This window comes from Zosterops lateralis, assembly GCF_965231275.1.
Source record: "Zosterops lateralis genome assembly, chromosome: 27".
NCBI lineage: Eukaryota > Metazoa > Chordata > Aves > Passeriformes > Zosteropidae > Zosterops > Zosterops lateralis.
In genome coordinates, this window is record NC_139787.1 from 1,166,252 (window position 1) to 1,188,477 (window position 22,226).

Genomic DNA, 22,226 nt, shown 5'->3' on the forward strand with positions numbered 1-22,226 from the left:
CTCCCATCTGAAGAAAGTCTGGACCAAGGCCCAAACTTGAGCTGATAATAAAGACACAACCATGAAACACAAATGCTCTAAAAAGGCAAATCCAGGGAGGGGCCTACAAAGCAGTTCCTGGGATATGGAAACTAGTTTATGGAAAAATATGAATATTCTTCTCTAATGCCCTAAAAAGGCAGACCCAAAGAAGGGCCATGCAAAACAGTTCTGGGAATACAAAAACTAGTTTATGGAAAAATATGAATATTTATAAACTGATGCAATAGAAATGGTATTTAACAAATGTCTCTGAGACAGTGGGGTGGGGACTTGGCTGAGTGTCCAGGTCACCCAACCGACCACACTTTGCTCTTTTAATCTCCTAATTGTCTTAATTTTTTGTTATTAAACATATTTCTTAAAATTTACCAAAAAGTGAACCTCGTTTTTCACACTAAAAACCCTCCACGCTTCCCCCAAAAGGACTTGTAAGTTTCTCCCATCTGGCTCTCTGACTTTTTTAAAGTTTGTATTTAATATTTCCTGTAGATTGCCTCAGAGATAAGTTTACTACTTGTTGTATCTGGGGATCAGATCCAGTGAGGGGTGGCAGCACAAGGCATCCCTCAGGGGGTCTGGAAATTCAGATGGTGTTTCTGAGGGACCTTGTTTTATTGCATATAAAGCTGACCAATTTATAGTCTTGGCCCTCTCCAGTCCCCTTGAAGAGTTGATTTAGAAGAATTAAGGACTTTAGTTAAAATAGATATTGCTGAGGTGAGGTAGCTGAGCTTCCCTTTTGTTATCACAAGCCGGAATGAAGGAACTGATAAATCATTGAAGGAACAAATAAATGATGAATCCTGTCAAACCAGGATTTTACATTCTGAATAATCAAGACACTCCATGAATTCAAACAATCATAAATCAAACAGTCCTGGACAAACAGGATTCAGTTGTCACATAACACTAAAAGGTTAAAAAGTCAGAGCTGAGGAAGACAATCTTTCTTCATCATTTTGGGACCCCACCCCATAAAAAAGACTACGAACCCATTTCAAAGAACAAACCACGCATGTTTAATGGATTTTGGCTAATTACCATACGGAACAGGGGAATAGGATGTACCAGAGTTGTGAATGTGCATTTGTGTTTTGGGTGTTCAATACTCCTGGACGTAAAAACTCCCTGTGATCATCTGTAAATCGTGGTGTGTCTTTGGGAGCCCCAAATGTCCTGTCTGGCCTCTTAATAAACACACACTTTATCACTTTAAACTGTTAGAGAGTCTTTGTCCATCATTGTTGGATATTGGTATTAGATCAATATCCATATTTTTTTAATAATTCACCCTCGCTGTCCACTCTTGGCAGCTCAACAGCCTTGGCCCATCTGCCCTTGTTTGGGTCCCAACATGGGTCATGAAGGGGAAACGGGGTGTTCTCGTGGCTTATGGAAGAGGAGCCAGCTGTGAGGCAATGAAAGGAGGACAAGGCTACGTTCTGGGTAATTAGTGCAGTGGTTCTGTTAAGCAATTAGCTTGCTAGAATTTTAGCTTTATTACCACAGAGATAAGATTTGAGCGGTACTTTGTACCCAGGGGTAGATACCAGGTGCTCTATAACCGTTGACCCTGAGCCAGCAGGGGAAAGGGGCGGCGCAGAGCAATTTCCTTTCAGACACACCTGGACAAGGTGAGCTGGATATAAGACACACGGCGGGGCCGGTGTGCGGCATGAGGCAGCTCCTGCAGGGACCGAGCGCGCAGGGAAAGGTGAGCGGGGGGCGAGGGTGGGGAGGGCAAGAGGAGACCCGGCCCCAGCCGTGCCGGGGAAGGCGAGCTCCATCGGCTCGGCTCTGACAGACGGCTCGGTCCGTGCTGTGGGAAGCGAGTCCTCCGACCCTCCTGCACCGCCCATCCCACACAGCTCCCTGGTCGAGAGGAGCGCAGCAAAATCAATCTGCCTGTTCCGCGTTCCCGGAAACGAAATGCTTCTCTTGTCCTGGGACAGGCTGAGAGGAATCCTATGAATTAAACAAGGCACAGCTTTCCCTGCAGTAAACACTCTGAATACACGTTACTGAACACACAACACACACACACAGCCCTTGCTCCGAATCTTTCAGCCGCTGCTTCAGCTGCCCAAAACACACCCAGGGTGTCTCTGACACTCAATACCCACACACGATCAGCACAGACACGTCTGACCACCACACCCGCCCAAAAATCAGCAACTCTACAGACAAAATCCACTCAAATTCCCTTGAGACGCTTTGGCAGTTTTAGCCAGGGAAACCTTGATAGAAAAAGGGAGGACTGGACAGATGCAACGCAGGTCCGATCAGTGTGATTAAAACTGCGCAACTCCTTTATTTCGAGAGAAATGGCGTCTTTTATACACTTCTATATAGTTTACAGTTCGGATAGCTCAGTCATTGGCACACAGCAAGGGAAAGAATGAAAACACACACTATGTAACTTACAGTTTAGGTGGCTACACATGTGCCTACTAACTACTTCACTCAGTGACCTTCAAATCTTAATACTTTTCCCAAACACCTTAAGAACTCTTTTTAACTGCGCCACAACCCTAAAAGAATTTTATCTACGTCATGGCTCCAAGGCCCTGACAAAGCCTCAAACCAGGCCTTGACCAGGCCTCAGATCAGGGCAGTTCAACATTCTGGCATAAATCATAACCTCCTACCCTGAGGAGATTAGCAACAGGCAGTGAGGGTTCCCCTGCTCCTTTCTCAGCTCTACATTCCGCACTGTGCCTGCTCACACCACGGGCGGTACATTCCTGGTGCCCCACACACACACACGGTGCAAAGCCCAGAATTTACAACCCCACAGCCGCAGCTCACAAACACAGGGGTTCACTGGGTCTGACCCCAAAGGTCTCTGGCAGGTCTCCTCTCGACCAGGGAATCCCCTGTAGCGGCCTCCCTGCTGGTTCAGCAGAGCCTTTGGTGTTCACTGAGTGTCTTCTAAAATGTGATCTCATATATTCTAGAGCACTATTCTAACACACCGTGCATGTTCTTAAATTTACTCCAAAGGACCAGCTGGAGTTTTCAAATCTCTGTCTCAGCCCATGGGGGAGATTTGGATCCAGCTCCTCGCCCTCCTCACGCTCCTCACCCAAACCGGTGAGTGCCCCGTGCTCCTGGTCCCTTGGGAACCAGATTTTGGGGTGGTTTTGGGGCTGAGGCAGGATCAGATTCATTGTCCTGGTTCAGCACCTTCATTCCCCTCCATCCCACCCTCACCCCGTGTTCTCTCCCCACTTTCTCTCCCCAGGCAGCCCCAGTGACACCCCAGAGCTGATCAGGGCCTTGGGCGGGACCGTGACCTTCCACAGCCCCAGCACAGATGGAAACGGAGCTTTGTGGAGGTTTGGAAATGATCCCATAGTGACTGTGGCATTTAGGGATCCTCCTCGACCCGTATTCTCAGAAGACAAATACAAAACTCGTTTCACTGTCTCCGAGAGGGGCCGGGCACTGTAACTCATGGAAGGCGCAGGGGAGGGGATGTCCCGTCCCAACCACAGCCGCCAGCAGAAGCGCCGGCCTTGGAATGAGCAGATGGAGCCGTGGACAAGGAGGAGTTTGAACAGAGAGAGATGAGGAGGACGAGAAACTGTCTAGGTTTGAATAGACAGGTGTCTGCCAAGGAAGATTGGAGCCTCCCTTGGAATGCAAGCCCCTCCCCACCCTCCTCTTTCCAAATTATTATAAATTTGCAATTAAAAGGCTGTCGGGCAAAGATTTTGGGAATAGGTATAGCAATTCTTTACTAGGGATATTAAAAATACAAATGTTATAGTACAAAATAATAAGCAAACAAACAAACAAGAAATCCCAGAAAAAAAAAAAAAAAAAAACAAAAAAAAAAACAAAAAAAACCCAACAAACAAACAAACAGAGTCAGAAAAATACAACCTGACGCCCTGTTAATCAGGGCGTTGGAAACAGCCCAAAGTCAGCCCTCCTGGAGTGGCAGATGTGTCCTGGTGGAAGCAGAGATGTTGGTCCTGTGGAGCCAGGGGTCCTGAAATGGGTCCGGTCTTCCTTTGGGGGTCCTGTGGGAAACACCGGAGAGAGCTGGTGGCACTTGTGGCTCCTTTTTTTCTGGATGGAAATGGTTTGGCTCCTTCTCCCTGGGTGGAGCATCTCACAATGGGATGATGTCATGTGTGATGTCACTGGTGAACTTTGATGGCCCATTAACAGGAGGTATTCCCATGGGGGTAGTGGAAGAGTGAACAGAGATGAAAAACAACACCCCACACGGTTTTTAACAGCTGGCTTGTTATCAGGGAAGGCAGTTACCCCCTCCCTTCTCGAGTTACAATGGATAAGAAAAAAAAAAGTACCCTTAAGTATCCAACATTTGGTCTCCTTCGTAACTCATGGGAAAAAAATTCTTTAAAGTAAAAAAGGAGCAAACCTAACCCTCAACAATGGATATATATAGCCTTGGGTGTATATTATAGCCTTGGGTACAGCCCTCTCCAGTCCCCTCGCTGTCCACTCTTGGCAGCTCAACAACCTTTGCCCACCTGCCCTTGTTTGGGTCCCAACACGGGTCATGAAAGGGAAACCGCGATGCTCTCACAGCTTATGGAAGGGGAGGCAGCGTGAGACAATGAAAGGAGGACAAGGCCATGTTGTGGTAATTGGTACAGAAGGTTGGAAAGCTGTTGGCCTGTTGGAGTTATACCTGTGTTACCACAGAAATATATCTGAGTGGTACTTTGCACTCAGTGATAGATTGCAGGTGCTCTATGGCTGTTGACACTGAGCTGGGAGGGGGAAGGGATGGGGCAGAGCAACTTCCATTCAGACACACCTGAACGAGGTGAGCCAGAGGGCAGACACACAGCGGGGCCGGTGTGCGGCGTGAGGCAGCTCCTGCAGGGACCGAGCGCGCAGGGAAAGGTGAGTGGGGGGCGAGGGTGGGGAGGGCGAGCGGGGACCCAGCTGTGAAACCCAACGGGGACCCAGAGCAGGGACATTAGTGAGTCATTCAGGAGCGAGGGGTGGAGCTCCCAAGTTGCTGAGTGATCCATTATAAGAGGGAGCGAGGTCACCAAGGAGAGGACAAACAAGGACGTGTCAGGTCTCTGAGCGTGGCCAAGGCAGTTTGCGCAGTACTTTGTGCAGTCAGGGTTGTAAGATCTCTTGCTGGGTAAGGAGTGCTGTGTCTTGTGTTGTTTGAGGTGTTTCTGCTTGGCTGTTTGGTCTTGTGGTGTCTGTTGGTGATGGTTTCAACACGGTCAAAAGCTGCTGTTGGTATTAGTGTATGTGGTGACCAAGTGGAGCTCTCCAAAAAGGACGTGTCTGTACAGATCCATTCCTGCCCAGAGTGTCTGAGCTTTTATGTTATTTCAGGGCATGTTGTGAAGGAGGCGTGCCTGTGGTATGAGCAAGTGAACGACCTCCTTTCACTGGTGGCTGAGCTTAGGGAGCAAGTTGAACAATTAAGGAGTAGGGAGGAAGTTGAACGATTAAGGAGTCTCAGGGAAAGTGAAGGGGAAATAGACTGGTGGAGTTCAGCCCTTCCATCTTTAAGGGAGGCCCATCTGCACTCAGAGGACTCGTATGACTCTCACTCCCAGGAAATAGAAGAGCACCTGGTAGATGAAGGGGAGTGGAAAAGGGTCCCTGCTCAGGGAGGTAACAATAAAAACTTCTCCCAATCTCCATCTCCCAGGCAGGTGCCACTTCAGAATAGGAATGAGGCCCTAGAGAACCAGCGGGATGATTGAGGTGATTTAGAGGGACATTGTCTGCCCAAGGAGCCTCCCTGTTTGGATTCATCTGTAAGACAGATCTCCACCTCTAACATCAAGAAGAAAAGAAGGGTAATTGTAGTAGGTCACTCCCTTCTAAAGGAAACAGAGGGCACCATATGTCACCCAGACCCATCCCATCCCACAGGGAAGTTTGCTGCCTCCCTACGGAGGATAAACATGAAAATAAAGAATATTACTAAGAGACTTCCTGGGGTAATTCAGTCCAGGGATTATCACCCACTGCTGATACTCCAGGCTGGCAGTGATGAGATCAAAAAGAGCAGTGTCAAGGTGATCCAAAGGGACTTTGGGGCATCGGGTCAAGTGCTGGATAAGACAGGGACACAGATCGTGTTCTGCTCAGTCCCTTTAGTGGTGGAGAAAAATGATGGAAGAAACAGGAGAACTCACATCGTTAAGAAGTGGCTTAAAGGTGTCATGGACAAAATTTGGGATTCTTTGATCACGGCGCAGCTTTCACGGCACCTGCTCTGTCGGAACCAGGTGGGACACATCTCTCTGTGAAGGGCAGAAGGTTCTTGGCTCAGGGGCTGGCAGGCCCCACTGAGAGGGCCTTAAACCAGGTCTGAAGGGGGAAGGGGATGCAGGTGGAAGCAGAGCCAAGGGTGCTGAGCCTGAGTTAGGGGTGGGATCAGCAGCCCAGCTGAAGGGCTTTTATACCAATGGGTAACAAACAGGAGGGGAACAGCTGCAGGTCCTGGTGCAACAGCAATGATGTGGTGTGGTCACCACCACAGAAATGTGGGATAACTCACAGAGCTGCAGCACTGCACTCGAGGGCTACAGGCCCTTCAGAAGGGACAGGAAAGGGAGAACAGGTGCAGGGGTGGCCTTTTATATTGAGAAGGCTTTTGGCACCACAGGTATTGGAACTAATGAAGTTAGTTCCAATTCAGTTGAATGGCTGTGGGTGAGAATTAAGGGGAGAACCAACAGGGCTGACATCCTACTGGGGGTCTGTTATTGTCCACCCAACCAGGAGGAAGAGCTGGACCACTTATTCTATCAGCAGCTGGAGAATGTTTCAGGATCACCAACCCTTGTTCTTGTAGGTGACTTCAACCTGCCAGACCTCTGCTGGGAACTCAGTACTGCAGAGAACAGACAGTCCAGGAAGTTTTTAGAGCACATAGAAGACAACTCTTTGTCACAGCAGGTAGGTGAGCCCACCAGGGCAGGGACGGTGCTGGATCTGTTGTTCACAAACAGAGATGGGCTGGTGGGAGATGTGGTGGTTGGAGGAGACTGGGGCAGAGTGACCATGAAATTACAGAGTTCTTGATATTTGGTGAAATCAGGAGGGACATCAATAAGACTCTTACACTGGACTTCTGGAGGGCAGACTTTGGCCTATATAGGAGACTTATCCAGAGAGTTCCTTGGGATGCAGCCCTTAAAAACAAAGGAGTTCAGGAAAGCTGGGTGTTCTTCAAAACAGAGAATTTGAGGGCACAGGAACAGAAGAGGAGTCGACGAGGCAAACGCCCAGCCTGGATGGGCAAGGAGGTTTTGGATGAACTCAGGAATAAAAAGAGGATGTATCGTTTTTGGAAGCAGGGTCAGGTCTCTTGGGAAGTGTTTAAGGGGGTTGCTAGAGAATGTAGGGAAAAAATTATGGAGGCCAAAGCTGTTTGGTCTCAAAATGGTGACATCTGTGAAGGACAATAAAAACTGTTTCTGCAAACACATTAATGATAAATGGAAAGGTAAGGCCAACCTTTGCTCTCTATTAGATAACGGAGGGAACTTAGCAACAGCTGATGAGGGGAAGGCAGAAGTGCTTAACGCCCTCTTCGCCTCAGTTTTCAGTGGGAAGACAACTTGCCTTGAGACAACTGTCCTCCTGGGCTGGTTGGTGGTGTCAGGGAACAGAATGGTCCCCCCAATATCCAAGAGGAGGCACTCAGAGAACTGCTGAGATGTTTGGACACTCATCAATCTCTGGGCCCAGATGGGATCCAGCCCAGGGTGATGAGGGAGCTGGCAGTTTTTTATTGTAAACTCTTTGGGACAATCAAAACATACACATTCATTACCTTTCTAAATTCTATTAATAAACCATAATACTGTTCCATTATACATAGAGTATTCCTGTTAATATTTGTGAAAAACCAGCTATATAATACGCATTTATAACACTTGTAACACTCCACAACTAATAACAGTTGTTTAAAAAGGTGTGTTTTGAGTCAACTTCAAGATGGGTGGGGAATAATTTCACCAAGACACCCTTATTATAGACACCCCCTTATTATTCCCTGAGGTCTCACATATTGATGACATTCCACACCCCCTCATACATATTCATTCCCTGACCCCGCCCATCCTCGCTCGGGGTGGTCATTCACTCCACGCCCCTCTGGGGATGCTCAGGCCCTTGTGGTGGTCTCTGGTTTTCTTCCAAGGATGAAGAAACAAACTCTTCCTCCGTTCTGTCCCTTCACCTTTATCTCTCCCGTCTGTGCTTTGGCCCCTTGGGCACTTTTTCCAGGGAACAAACCACCACCTTAGAGTCTGTGTTCTTTTCTTTATTTGCATTCTCAGCCCTGTTATTCTGCTGTTTGGGCTCGTTCTTCTTATTAACACCGAAGGGTCCCGATGCTTGTGGTGCTTGAAAATGTGCAAAAGGGCATTTGGTGTTCACTGAGTGTCTTCTAAAATGTGATCTCATATATTCTAGAGCACTATTCTAACACACCGTGCATGTTCTGAAATTTACTCTAAAGGACCAGCTGGAGTTTTCAAATCTCTGTCTCAGGCCATGGAGGAGTTTTGGATCCAGCTCCTCGCCCTCCTCACGCTCCTCACCCAAACCGGTGAGTGCCCCGTGCTCCTGGTCCCTTGGGAACAGATTTTGGGGTGGTTTTGGGGCTGAGGCAGGATCAGAGTCATTGTCTTGGTTCAGCACCTTCATTCCCCCTCCATCCCACCCTCACCCCGTGTTCTCTCCCCACTTTCTCTCCCCAGGCAGCGCCAGTGACACCCCAGAGCTGATCGGGGCCGTGGGCGGGTTTGTGACCTTCCGCAGCCCCAGCACAGATGGAAACGGAGCTTTGTGGAGTTTTGGGGATGATCCCATACTGACTGTGCCATTTAAGGGTCCTCAGCAACCTGTGTTTTTAAAAGAGGAATACAAAACTCGTTTCACTGTCTCCGAGAGGGGCCGGGCACTCAGCATCTCCCAGCTGAGGATGGAGGACGCCGGGAACTACTCTGTGAACATTGATGGGAAAATATCCACCTTCACCCTCCTCGTGTACAGTAGGTGTTTTTAGTGTTGTTTTGGGGGTTTTTAGACTACAAAAAAAGGGAAATTTCTGACTCTGATGTGCCCCCAGGGGAGCTGAGAAAGCCCACGGTGACCTGTGAGGCCCAGGGCTGCTCGGACAAAGTTTGCCTCTTCTCCCTGCGCTGCTCCGTGACCGGCACCGGATTTGGGAACGTCTCCTACACCTGGACAGGGTGGGGTGAGGTGCAGGAAGAGAGGTCTGTGGTGCTGAGGGTGGTGGATAAATCCTCTCTGGATGAGCTGGAGCCACTGAGGTGCACGGCCCGGAACGCCGTCAGCAGGAGGAGCATCACTGTCACCAACCCCGAGGGGCTGTGCTCAGGTGAGAGCCATGGGAAGGCGGGGTGGGATGGGACTGTTGGGGTTGGAATGGGCTGATCCCAGTCCCCTGGAAGCCACGGGAAGGTGGGATTTGGAGTTGGGATGGGAATGTTGGGATGGGAATGCTGAGGTTGTGATGAGTTGATCCCACTCCTTTGAGAAGCAGGGAAGGTTGGGAGGGAAAGGAGGGATGGGCTGATCCTGGTCCCCTGAGAACACTGGGAAAGGTTGGGATTTGGATGGGGTGGGAATGCTGGGGTTGGTTGGGCTGATCCCCCTCTCAGCATCTCGGGGTGCCCAGGGAAGCTCTGACCCCTGTCCCTGTTCTCTCCTCTCAGCAGAAAACTCAGCGAACCCTCCTGGACCAGGTGAGCTGCCACCCCCTGTCCATGGCCAGCTGTGTCCCTGAGTGTCCCCAAGTGTCCCCAAGTGTCTCTGAGTGTCCCCAAATGTACCCAAGTGACCCAAAGTGTCCAGAGCAGCTTTTCCATGTCCAGCCGGGGAGGGGGATTGGGGAGCCTGAGCCCAGCCCCCTCCAGCCCCTCCCAAAAACCCTTCCCAGGGAATGTTCCGGATCTTCCCGCAGCTCCCAGGGACAGGGCAAGGAGTGGTGGCCCCAAACCCAACCCAGAGAGGTTCCACCTCCCTTGGGGAACCTCTTCCCAACGGAGCCACCCCAAACCCACCCGGCCATGTCCCCTGCTCGGGGTGACCCCGCAGGGAGATCTCCAGAGATCCTTTCCCACCCTACAACTGTGGGATTTTGGGGATTCTGGGATTTTGGGATTGTGGGATTCTCCCGCTGCTGCTTCCCCCCAGGCCGCTCATCCTCGTCCTCTGCCCTGGCTGGGATCGAGTTCTCCTGGAACGAGGGATCAGGGAGGGGTTGGAGGCCAAATTCCCAATGCCACAAAGAGCCGGATTGATTTTGGGATGTCACCACTGGATCTTCTCCCTTTTCCAGACACCTTCTTGTGGAGCTCATTTTGGATTGGGGTCGTAGTCGGGGTCACAGTCGGGGTCGCAGTCGTGGTGGTGATTTTGTTGGGATTCTACATTTTCTTCTGCAAATCCCAAGGTGAGAGTGAAAAACCATCCTTGTAGCCCTGGGGAGGAGGTGGGACCTGGGAGGGGACAGAGCTGGGATGGAGCTGACTTGGGGTGGGTTTGGGTGGATTTGGGGTGACTTTGGGGTTCTCCGGATTCTGTCCATCTCCCTGTGGTGGTTTAACAGATTTTTGGGTTTTCATTTGGGGACAGCCCACGGGCTGTGGGTGTGGTTCCCTGTGGGGCGGAGCCAATCACCTGGCTGGGTTTGAAGAGCCAATCAGCTGGCTGGGTTTGAAGATTGACAGTTAACTCACTTTAAAGGGTTGAACCTGCCACTGTGGAAAAGCACATTTAAAAACGAACAAAGCTCAGGACAAGCTCTTTTTTCTGGCCTTCCAACAGGTTACTGGCAGGCCTGCAAAGCCCACAGGGCCAGGCTGGCGAGTGGCTCATCTGAGAGTTCTGCTACTGCCAGGCCGGTCCATCGGGGCTCTCCCGAGGCCATGAGGTTGTTGGCACCAGCACCGGGACTGCCCTCGGACCAGCACAGACCAGAGTCGGGATGGAGCATTTCAGCACCAGCACAGACTACAAACCAGCTCAGACCAGAGCCAGGACTGGTCTTGGACAGGAGCAGACCAGGGTCAGGATGGGCCTTGGACAGCAGCAGACCAGGGTCGGAATGGGCCTTGGACATGAGCAGACCAGAGCCAGGACTGGTCTTGAACAGGAGCAGACCAGGGTCAGGATGGAACTTGGACAGCAGCAGACCAGGGTCGGGATGGACGTTTTCAGAACCAGCATGGAACATAGGCTAGCTCAGACCAGAGCTACAACCTGCCTTGGACAAGCACAGACCAGGGGCAGGACTGGCCATGGATCAGTGCTGGGACTGAACTCACACCAGCACAACTCGCAGCTGCCCGCGGGGACCACCTGATGGGACCCAAACACAGAGGGACCTCTCCCATGGAGAGACTTGTGCAGATCAACCCTTCAGCTCTGCAGAACTCTGTAAAATGAGAAATTCCAATGAGAATTTCCATGGAAAATGTCTTTAAAATGGGAATTTCTGTGGGAAAATGTCATGAAAACAGAATTTTAATGGAAAGCTTCCATTAAAGTGTGAATTTTCAACGGAAATGTCCAAGGAAAACCTTTGAAATGGAAGTTTGCATAGATAACATCCTTTAAAATATGATTTTTTTAATGGGAATCTTCACAAATATGGGAATTTCCATGGGAAAATATTCAATTCATAAAGCTTGAAAACAAACAAACCTACAAACACCAATTCTCTACCGAGCCAGGATAAAGTCAAGGGTGGAGACACATAGAGAAAACAACATGGGGACACTGGGGTCAGTCAGGAAGGAGCCAAATCCCAGAGCAGAGGGGACTGAGGAGATGCCTCGGCCTTGGGCTGAAATCCTTTTGTGAGGCCGTGGGGAAGAGACATTTGCTGTATCAGGGTTTGTTGTTCACTGTAACTCGTGGAAGGCGCCGGGGAGGGGATGTCCCGTCCCAACCACAGCCGCCAGCAGAAGCGCCGGCCTTGGAATGAGCAGATGGAGCCGTGGACAAGGAGGAGTTTGAACAGAGAGAGATGAGGAGGACGAGAAACCTCGCCCCAAAAAGAGAAGAGGGAAAACCTCTGTTCCCAGAGATGGGGTGAAAGAACTTTTGTTTCCTTGCTGGAACAGCTCACCCTTAGCAAGAGCCCCCAGTTGCTGACACGGCCCAGGGACGCAGCTAAAGATGGGCAGGACCCCACGATTGCAGATTTCCAGAGGCTGGTCCTCGTGGAAATTAAACTGTTCTTTGTGGAGAAATCTCCATGGCACGGCAAGAGAGACTCCTGTCCCTCAGGGAACTGAAGGATTCTTTGGAGTTGGTGAACTGACTGAAAGTCCCAGGTTTTGTCTTCTTACGTTGTCCGTGGGAAAGGAAAGAGGCTGTGGGGGAAGGAGAAGTGTTCCAAAGGCTTGTTCTTACTTCCTTTTTTTTATACTTTTTTCATTTTAGTTTCACTGTTTTGTAATTTAATTTTCTTTCAATTTCATTTTTTTCAATTTACATTTATTTTAATTTATTTTAGTTCTTTGAATAAAGTTCTCTTTGTACCCTTTAAAGCTCTGAGCCTGTTTTGCCCTCCTCCTCCTCACCCCTATCTCAGAGCAGGGAAGGAGTAAATAACTCTGGTGAGTGCCTGGGCTTTGGCCAGCACTGAACCCTCTCTGTAACTGCTGCACGGGCAGGAAACTCTCACTGGAGACCCCAAACCTGCACTGAATTGGTGTTTGTACTGGTTACAAACCAACCCCCCCCCATGGACATTGGAGATGTTTCTGTGGGTAGCTGAGATATTTCTGTCCCTCAAGGCCCCTTAAAGCCACCAGGGAGACTTTTAGGGTTTGGTTTTGTTTTTCTGTTTCCAAATCCAGCCCCCAGCAGGTTTTTAACACAAATACAGAAAACCAAGGAGGTCAGAGAGGTATTTCCTGCCCTTTGGTTCCTGTTTTTGCACCAAACCAACCCCAAATCTGGTGACAGAGGTGACAAATTCAGGGGCTTCAGTAAAAACGGAAGGAGACGTTTCCCCAAGGGATGGAGTGCCTGGCCAAGGGGAATGGGTTCACACTGACAGAGGGGGAACCTGGGCGGGATTTGGGGCAGGAATTGTTCCCTGGGAGGGTGGGGAGGCCCCGGCCCGGGTGATTCCATGGATTCCTCATCCCTGGGAGTGTCCAAGGCCAGGCTGGACAGGGCTTGGAGCCACCTGGGACAGCGGGATGAGCTTTAGGGTCCCTTCCCACCCAAACCGGTCCAGGATTTGGGCTCAGGGACACCCCGGAGACCCCAAATCCATGGGCACCAATTCCCAAATTATGATATTCCCGGGGATAACCCTCTCCAGGCTGGTCCTCACGGAGCTCCTGAGACATTTGTCACACATGGCCACAGTGACACTCTTTGTCCCACCTGGTCTTGTGTCACTGTCACCTTTGGTTGGAAAATGAGTTTTGGAGGGTTTTTTGCCTCTTGAAACACACCAGGTTTCCATTTGTGAGCGTGAGCTGCCACCTCTCAACGTCATTTTCATCACAAACCACATCCAACCCCTTCCTCTGCACCCAGACACACAAAAGCTGCACAGGCGCACTTCTTCCTCATCTTAATTGCCTGAGTGCTCAATGCCCCAAATCCTCTTCATTTTTGGACCCCCATGGAGGGGTTTTGGATCCAGCTCCTCGCCATCCTCACGCTCCTCACCCAAACCTGTAAGTGCCCCGTGCCCCTCGTCCCTCGGGAACCAGATTTTGGGGTGGTTTGGGGGTTTTTAGGGTCAGGGGAGAGCGGGAGCAGCGGAGCAGCTCGGCGGGGTTGGGTTTGTGCCCAGTGTTGGGATCTGGGGCTGCCGTGGATCTCTGAGCTGTGGATGGAGCCCAAGGTCCACCTCTGGTCCAGCCTGTGTCCAGCTGCTGCCCGGGGAGCTCCTGGCAGAGGTCATCCCATGGATTGGCCGTCCCTGGGAGTGACCGCGGCCAGGACGGAGCCGCCCGGGGCAGGGGAAGGTTCCAGGGGCTGCCACGGGGTCAGTGAAAATCCCCTCCCAGCCCAAACCTCTCCAGGACTCCGCGTTTCTCCTCCGAGGAGCAGCTGCAGGTCTGGCCAGGAGCTCCCTGTCCTGCTCAGCTCCCTGAACTCAGACTTTGCCAACCTTCCCCACCTTTCTGAGCCTTCCCCAAAATCCTGGTTCCTTTTTCCCTCCTGTTCTCCCTCCAGGCTCCTTCCTCACGCTCCTCTGCGTGGAAGTTTTTCTTCCTTGGCACCTTTTCCTTCCCTGTGCTCCATTGTCCATGACCCAGAGGTGCCTGAGGCTGAAGTAGCCACAAGTTCTGAGCACTACCTCGGAGCTGAGCCAGGATCAGACTAATTCTCTTGGTTCAGCACCTCCATCCCACCCTCACCCCGTGTTCTCTCCCCACTTTCTCTCCCCAGACAGCCCCAGTGACACCCCAGAGCTGATTGGGGCCATGGGTGGGTCCGTGACCTTACGTAGTGATGACACAGATGGAAATGGAGCTTTGTGGAGTTTTGGGAATGATCCCATAGTGTCCGTGGCATTTGAGGATCCTCCTCGACCCATATTTCATCGAGACAAATTCAAAACTCGTTTCACTGTCTCCGAGAGGGGCCGGGCACTCAGCATCTCCCAGCTGAGGATGGAGGACGCCGGGACCTACTCTGTGACCATTGATGGGAAAATATCCACCTTCACCCTCCTCGTGTACAGTAGGTGCTTCTAGTGTTGTTTTGGGGGTTTTTAGGCTACAAAAAAAGAGAAATTTCTGACTCCCCTGTGCCCCCAGGGAAGCTGACAGAGCCCAAAGTGACCTGTGAGACTCAGGCGTGTTCGGGCAGCATCTGCAAGTTCTCCCTGCACTGCTCCGTGACCGGCGACGGATTTGGGAACATCTCCTACACCTGGACAGGGTGGGGTGAGCTGAGGCTAGAGAGGCCTGTGGTGCTGACAGTGGTGGATAAATCCTCCCTGGATAAGCTGGAGCCACTGACATGCACGGCCCGGAACGCCGTCAGCAGCAGGAGCGTCACCATTACCACCCCCGAGGGGCTGTGCCCAGGTGAGAGCCGGGGAAAGGTTGGGATTGGGATGGGAATGTTGGGGTTGGGATGGGCTGATCCTGCTCCCCTGAGAGCCAAGTGGGATTTGGGCCTGGGATTTGGGGTTGGGATTTGGGGTTGGGATTTGGGATGGGATTGGGCTCGGGCTGCTGAGGGAAGCTCTGACTCCTGTCTCTGTTCTCTCCCCTCACCAGAAAACTCCACACACCCTCCTGGACCAGGTGAGCTGCCACCCTCTGTCCATGGCCAGCTGTGCTCCCAAGTGTCCCCAAATGTCCCCAAGCGTCCCCAAGTGTCCGGAGCAGCTTTTCCATGTCCAGCTGGGAGGGGGATTGGGGAGCCTGAGCCCAGCCCCCTCCAGCCCCTCCCAAAAACCCTTCCCAGGGAATGTTCCGGATCTTCCCGCAGCTCCCAGGGACAGGGCAAGGAGTGGTGGCCCCAAACCCAACCCCGAGAGGTTCCCACCCACAACTGTAGGATTCTGGGGATTTGAAGATTCTGGGGATTTGGGGTTTGAGGATTTGGGGATTTTGGAATTCTCCTACCGGTGCTTCCCCCAAGCCGCTCGTGCTCGTCCTCTGCCCTGGCTGGGATCGAGTTCTCCTGGAACGAGGGATCAGGGAGGGGTTGGAGGCCAAATTCCCGATGCCAGGAAGAGCCGGATTGATTTTGGGATCTTCTCCCTTTTCCAGACACCCCCTCAGGCAGCGGGATCACGATCGGAGTCACAGTCGGGGTCACAGTCCTGGTGGTGATTTTGTTTGTTTCTCTTTTTTTGTTCTGCAAATCCCAAGGAGAGAGTGGAAAACCATCCCTGGAGCCCTGGGGAGGAGGTGGGACCTGGGAGGGGACAGAGCTGGGATGGAGCTGATTTGGGGTGGATTTGGGGTGTTTGAGGGCAGATTTGGGGTGGATCTGGGGCAGATTTGGGGCGGATTTGGGGTGGATTTTAGGTGGGTTTGGGGCAGATTTGGGGTCCTCCTGTCGCATCCCCCTGTGGGGGTTGAACAGGTTGTTTTAATTTGGGGACAGCCCACGGGCTGTGGGTGTGGTTCCCTGTGGGGTGGAGCCAAACAGCTGTCTGTTTGAAGAGCCAATCAGCTGGCTGGGTTTGAAGATTGACACTTGGTTAACTTAAAAGAGTTGAAGCTGCCATTGTGGAAAAGCACATTTAAAACCAAACAAAACCCAGGAAAATCTCTATTTCCTCTGGCCTTCCAACAGGTTCCTCGCCAGCCCGTACGGCCCGCACAGACAGACCGGTGAGTGCCTCATCTGAGAGTTCTGCCACTTCCGGGCTGGGCCACCAGGGCTCTCTCCAGCCCGTGAAGTGTTTGGGGTCAGCTCCGGGACTGGCCTGGGTCAAGCACAGAACAGAGTCGAGACGGGCCTTGTCAGCACCGCCAGAGATCACATACCATGTCAGACCAGAGCCAGGACTGACCATGGACCAGCTCAGACCAGAGCCAGGACTGACCAGGGACCTGCTCTGACCAGAGCCAGGACTGACCAGGGACCTGCTCTGACCAGAGCCAGGACTGACCATGGACCAGCTCAGACCAGAGCCAGGACTGACCAGGGACCTGCTCTGACCAGAGCCAGGACTGACCAGGGACCTGCTCTGACCAGAGCCAGGACTGACCAGGGACCTGCTCTGACCAGAGCCAGGACTGACCAGGGACCTGCTCTGACCAGAGCCAGGACTGACCAGGGACCTGCTCTGACCAGAGCCAGGACTGACCAGGGACCTGCTCTGACCAGAGCCAGGACTGACCAGGGACCTGCTCTGACCAGAGCCAGGACTGACCAGGGACCTGCTCTGACCAGAGCCAGGACTGACCAGGGACCTGCTCTGACCAGGGCTGCAACTGACCAGGAAGAAGTGCAGATCAGAGCCAGCGTGGATCTTGGACCAGCTTGGACTGGTGCCAGAACTGGCCGGTGTGGATCAGGGCCAGGACTGGCCACAGACCTGCACAGACCAGTGCTCAGACTGTTGGAGTCCAGGAAATCCCCTTGGATGAGCTGGGACCTGGGAAAGGGAATTTGAGCCCTGGACAGGGGGTGAGGAGCCGGTCCAGGGGGGTTGGAGACCTTGGCACAGCCCAGGAAGACACTGAGTTTGATCTCAGCCCATGGGAGAAACTTCCAGCATTAGGAGAGGAATTGCAAATCACCAGGAAGTGAAAATAGCAGTTTAGCACAGTAGAACATACAAAATTTAGTAGTTTTAGGATTCTTAGAATAGAGGCAAATGGGGGACAAGGTGGTGGAATTTGGGTGGTACCTCATGTCCCTCTCCTTCTTCCTCATCCTCCATCTTCTGGGGTGGGGATGACACAAGGCAGTGAGAGTGGGTTGGGTCAAAGCAGAAGTGACCCTCTTAGTGTAAGCACTGGGCATTGGTGAGAAATAATAAATAACCTTTACGTAAATATCTGTATAAATGCAATTATCTGTATAAATGTAATTATCTGTATAAATGAAATTATCTGTATAAATGTAATTATCTGTATAAATGTAAGGTGACCCCCATCGGGGGCCGTCCCCTCATGTCCCAGCCCTGTCCAGACCTCGGCTGGGAGCGGAGAAAAATTCTGAGATATCAAATAATGAACAACTCGAGAAACCAGAAAACAGAACCTTGAAGACTCCACCTCTTTGTACCAACACAACTCGGGGCTTTTAGAGGGCCAAGGACTTTAAACAACCTGAATCTCGGGTGAGAAAACCAGCCTGAGAGGTTTTGCTGTAAAATATCTTTCACGTGTTCGATTTCTCCAAAATATTTTGTGTTGTACAGTCATGACTTAAAACTTCTGTAATAACTTAAATAATAACAATAATAATTTGGATTTCAATTCCATTTATCTGTTAGCAATGTCTGTCCCTGTCCCATGGCCTTTCCTCAGTCAGAGACTTTTTATCTCAGAGTTTGCACAAAAAATCCTGTGAGATTTCTGTCAGATTTTGGGAATTCTGGAAGGAATTTGGGGATGCCAGGAAGAATTTGGGAATCCCAGCAGGAATTTGGGAATTCTGGCTGGAATTTGGGAATCTCAGAAGGAATTTGGGAATCCCAAAAAGAATATGGGAATCCCAGCAGGAATCTCCAGGAGCAGAATGGGGAACACAGGAAACATTTCCCCCTTTTCCCTCCTCCCCAAACCCACCCAAAACCGGCCCAAATTCCCCCCAAACCCACGGCCTGGCCTGGATTTTCCCATTCCTTTGGAAAACTGGGAATTCTCCTCCTTTCCCACTGCACTAATTACCACCCCCAGCTCCAAATCATCCCAGGGGGCCCATCCCACCCTCTGGAACATTCCCAAGCACAGGTGGGAAAAGGGATTCAATTCCAATTTTTTTCGGTGTGTCCTGGGCTGCAAACCAGGAAAATCGAGGTGATTAACGAGCTTTATTAACGAGGGCGACTCATTAAGGACAAGGAGTCAACAAACACTTCCAGAGGGAGCAGGATTTCCCTGCATTTGGGATTCACAAAGCAAATCCAAGGGATTTTTTGGGGGGATTTTGAGGGGAGCAGAGGTGGTTGTGTCACAACCAGGATGTGGAAAAAATCCAGGATAAAAGCGCAGGAAAAGCAGTTTGGGAACAAAAATTCCTGCTAAATGTGGGGGAAAAAACTCCTCATTGTGGCATTTCAGGGTGGGGAAAAACTGGGAATGGCCGAGGGGAGGGATTGGGGGGAAAAGCTGGGATGGGGCAGCGGGAATTTCCTCCTCCAGGAGAATTCCTAACGGAACTGGAGGGGGCTGATGCGCAGCCCCAGCACGTCCTTCCCGATCTCCGTCACCTGCAGGGACAGAGAGAGGCTTTAGGGGGGAAATCTGGGGTTTAGGGGGGAAAAAATATGGGGTTTAGGGGGGAAAATTAAGGATTTAGGGGTTGGGTTTGTGGCTGTCACTCCTGGGCTATGCTGGGAGCACTGGAAGGGTCCTGAGATCCCTTGGGGGGATTTGGGTGTGAATTTGAGAGATTTGGGTGGAAATTTGAGAGATTTTAGGGGGCAGTTGAGCTGTTTCTGTGGATATTTGAGATATTTCCATGGATATTGAAGATATTTCCACAGATGGATAAAATTCCCTCTCAGCCTCCTCCAGACCAAGCAGGTCCAACTCCCACAGCCTTTCTTGTAGGGAAAACATTCCAGAGCCTAAATCCCCTCTCAGAGAAGGTATTTTTGGGGGTATTGGAGATATTTCCATGGATATTGAAGATATTTCCATGAATGGATGAGATTCCCCCTCAGCCTCCTCCAGACCAAGGCAACCGAACTCCCACAGCCCTTCCTCATGGGAAACACCCCAAATCCCCTCTGAGAGGGGAGATTTTTGGGGATACTTGAGAAGATATTTCCACGGATGAACAAGATTCCCCTTCAGGAGCCTCTTCCACACCAACTCCCCAACCCTTTCTTGTAGCGAAACACCCCAAACCCCCTCCGAAAACCCAATTTTTTCCCCTCTAATCACCCAAAAACACCCCCAAACCCCGAATTCCCCCGCCCTCACCGTGGTGACCCTGCAGAGCTGCCCGCGGAACTCGGGGCTGTAGCAGGCCCCGCTGAGGGGACACTTCTCCAGGGCCCGGCCGCGGTAGATGGGCCGGTAGGAGGCGGCGCAGATGTCGAAGGGGTTGTGCTGGTCGTAGTTGAGCTGGTGGCTGTCCACGGGGTTCTTCTCGCACGCCGCCAGGATCTTACGGGTCTGGGGAGAGTTTGGGAGGGTGTGGGGATGGGAGAGCCCAGAAATGGGGGCAGAGAGGGGGTTTCCACACCTGAAGGACTCAGCTGAGGGTCTCAGTTTGGGTTTGGGGATGGGGACAGCCCAAAAATGGGGTTTCACATCTGGGGGACTCAGCTGAGGGTCTCAGTTTGGGTTTGGGGATGGGGACAGCCCAAAAATGGGGTTTCACATCTGGGGGACTCAGCTGAGGGTCTCAGTTTGGGTTTGGGGATGGGGACAGCCCAAAAATGGGGTTTCACATCTGGGGGACTCAGCTGAGGGTCTCAGTTTGGGTTTGGGGATGGGGACAGCCCAAAAATGGGGTTTCACATCTGGGGGACTCAGCTGAGGGTCTCAGTTTGGGTTTGGGGATGGAGACAGCCCAAAAATGGGGTTTCACATCTGGGGGACTCAGCTGAGGGTCTCAGTTTGGGTTTGGGGATGGAGACAGCCCAAAAATGGGGGCAGAGAGGAGGTTTTACACCTGAGGGTTGCAGTTCTGGTCTGGGGATGGGGACACCCCAAAAATGGGGTCATAGTTTGCGGGGGGTTTCACATCTGAGGGCTTCAGATTGGGTTTGGGGACAGGGACACCTGAAAAAAAGGGTCACAGTGGGGGTTTCTAACTGTTTGAGTTTAGGGACAGGGATACCCCAAAAATGAAGTCAGAGAGGGGGTTTCTTACATGAGCCTTCATGTTGGGTTTGGGGACAAGGACAACCCCAAAAATAGGGTCAGAGTGGGGGTTTCACACCTGAAGGACTCAGCTGAGGGTCTTAGTTTGGGTTTGGGGATGGGGACAGCCCAAAAATGGGGTCAGAGAGGGGGTTTTTAACATGAGGGACTCATCAAGGGTTTGGGGACTGGGACACCCCAAAAATGGGGTCACAGTGGGGGTTTCTAACAGCTCAGGTTTGGGGACAGAGACACCCCAAAAATGGAGTCAGAAGGGGGCTTCATGTCTGAGGGACTCACGGAGGGTTTGGGGACAGGGACACCCCAAAAATGGAGTCAGAAGGGGGCTTCATATCTGAGGGATTCATGGAGGGTTTGGGGGACAGGGACACCCCAAACAAAGTGTTTCCCCAACTTGAGGGCCTCATCTGAGGACCTCACCTTGGATTTGGGGACAGGGCTGTTTGGGGACAGGGATATTGGGGACAGGGCCATTTGGGGACAGGGCCATTTGGGGACAGGGCCATTTGGGGACAGGGCCATTTGGGAACAGGGCCATTTGGGGACAGGGATATTGGGGACAGGGATATTGGGGACAGGGCCATTTGGGGACAGGGATATTGGGGACAGGGATATTGGGGACAGGGATATTGGGGACAGGGCCATTTGGGGACAGGGATATTGGGGACAGGGATATTGGGGACAGGGCCATTTGGGGACAGGGATATTGGGGACAGGGATATTGGGGACAGGGCCATTTGGGGACAGGGCCATTTGGGGACAGGGATATTGGGGACAGGGCCATTTGGGGACAGGGATATTGGGGACGAAGCCATTTGAGGTCAGGGCCATTTAGGGACAGGGCCATTTGGGGACAGGGACATTTGGGGACAGGGACATTTGGGGACAGGGACATTTGAGGACAGGGCCATTGGGCACAGGGCCATTTGGGGACAGGGACATTTGGGGACAGGGCCATTTGGGCTCCCACCTGCTGGGCCACCTCGGGCTTGGGGCCGAGCTCCAGCAGGCGCCGGGCAAAGGTGGCGGCCGTTTTGAAGTTCTTGAGTTTGAAGAAGAGGTTGAGGGCAGTGCGGAGCACCAGGATCATGTGCACGGGCTGCAGGTTGGAGTGCGTGAAGTAGGCGGCCATCTGCCAGGGGGAGACATGGAAAACAAGGTTAGAATCCTTGGGGATAAAGGGGATTGGGACTGAGAGTCCCTCATTTCCAGGCAGCTCTTGTTGGGTTTGTATTGAAGGTGGAATTGAAAATTTGGAGTGAGTTTTTTCTTACTTTGGGAATCTCACGTTTCCCCATTCAGGAATTCTACATTTACCTCCTCAGGAATTCCCATGTTTTCCCCTCAGAAATTCTGACCTTTTCACCTCAGAGATTCCCACATTTTCCCCTCAGGAATTCCCACATTTCTCCCTCAGAAATCCCTTCAGGAATTCCACATTTCCCCCCTCAGGAATTCCCACATTTCCTCCTTCAGGAATCTCACATTTCCTACTTCAGGAATCCCACATTTCTCCTCACAAATTCCAATATTTTCCCCTTCAGAAATCCCCATCTTTTCCCCTCAGGAATTCCCACATTTCCTCCTTCAGGAATTCCCACATTTTCCCCTCACAAATTCCGACCTTCTCCTCTCACAAATTCCCTCATTTCCCCCTCAGAAATCCCG

At 51.6% G+C, this 22,226-nt stretch overlaps 3 protein-coding genes across 4 annotated transcripts in view; 2 read left to right on the plus strand and 1 right to left on the minus strand.

The window, feature by feature from the left end:
- Positions 1-1,634: 1,634 nt before the first annotated feature.
- Positions 1,635-10,343, plus strand: LOC310919472 (SLAM family member 7-like; the record flags this gene model as incomplete). The annotated part of the gene is made up of 5 exons (XM_083878839.1): positions 1,635-1,756; positions 8,490-8,623; positions 8,775-9,068; positions 9,146-9,418; positions 10,237-10,343. Exons 2-5 carry the CDS (start codon positions 8,569-8,571, stop codon positions 10,341-10,343), a joined length of 729 nt encoding a protein of 242 aa, XP_083734965.1. The 5' UTR covers positions 1,635-1,756; positions 8,490-8,568.
- Positions 10,344-13,637: 3,294 nt separating this feature from the next.
- LOC310919473 (SLAM family member 7-like) lies at positions 13,638-16,607 on the plus strand (the record flags this gene model as incomplete). The annotated part of the gene is made up of 6 exons (XM_083878840.1): positions 13,638-13,748; positions 14,470-14,763; positions 14,841-15,113; positions 15,309-15,335; positions 15,807-15,947; positions 16,339-16,607. The coding sequence occupies exons 1-6, from the start codon at positions 13,694-13,696 to the stop codon at positions 16,605-16,607; spliced, it is 1,059 nt and encodes a 352-aa protein (XP_083734966.1). The 5' UTR covers positions 13,638-13,693.
- Positions 16,608-18,513: 1,906 nt separating this feature from the next.
- Positions 18,514-22,226, minus strand: part of COPA (COPI coat complex subunit alpha) — a 43,496-nt gene continuing 39,783 nt past the window's right edge. For both annotated transcript variants that reach the window (XM_083879202.1, XM_083879203.1), the window contains 3 exons: positions 21,529-21,690; positions 19,650-19,844; positions 18,514-18,931 (listed from right to left, as the gene is read on the minus strand). In XM_083879202.1, coding sequence (XP_083735328.1) covers positions 18,872-18,931; positions 19,650-19,844; positions 21,529-21,690 — 417 coding nt within the window. In that variant the 3' untranslated portion in view covers positions 18,514-18,871. The remainder of the gene's footprint in view (positions 18,932-19,649; positions 19,845-21,528; positions 21,691-22,226) is intronic.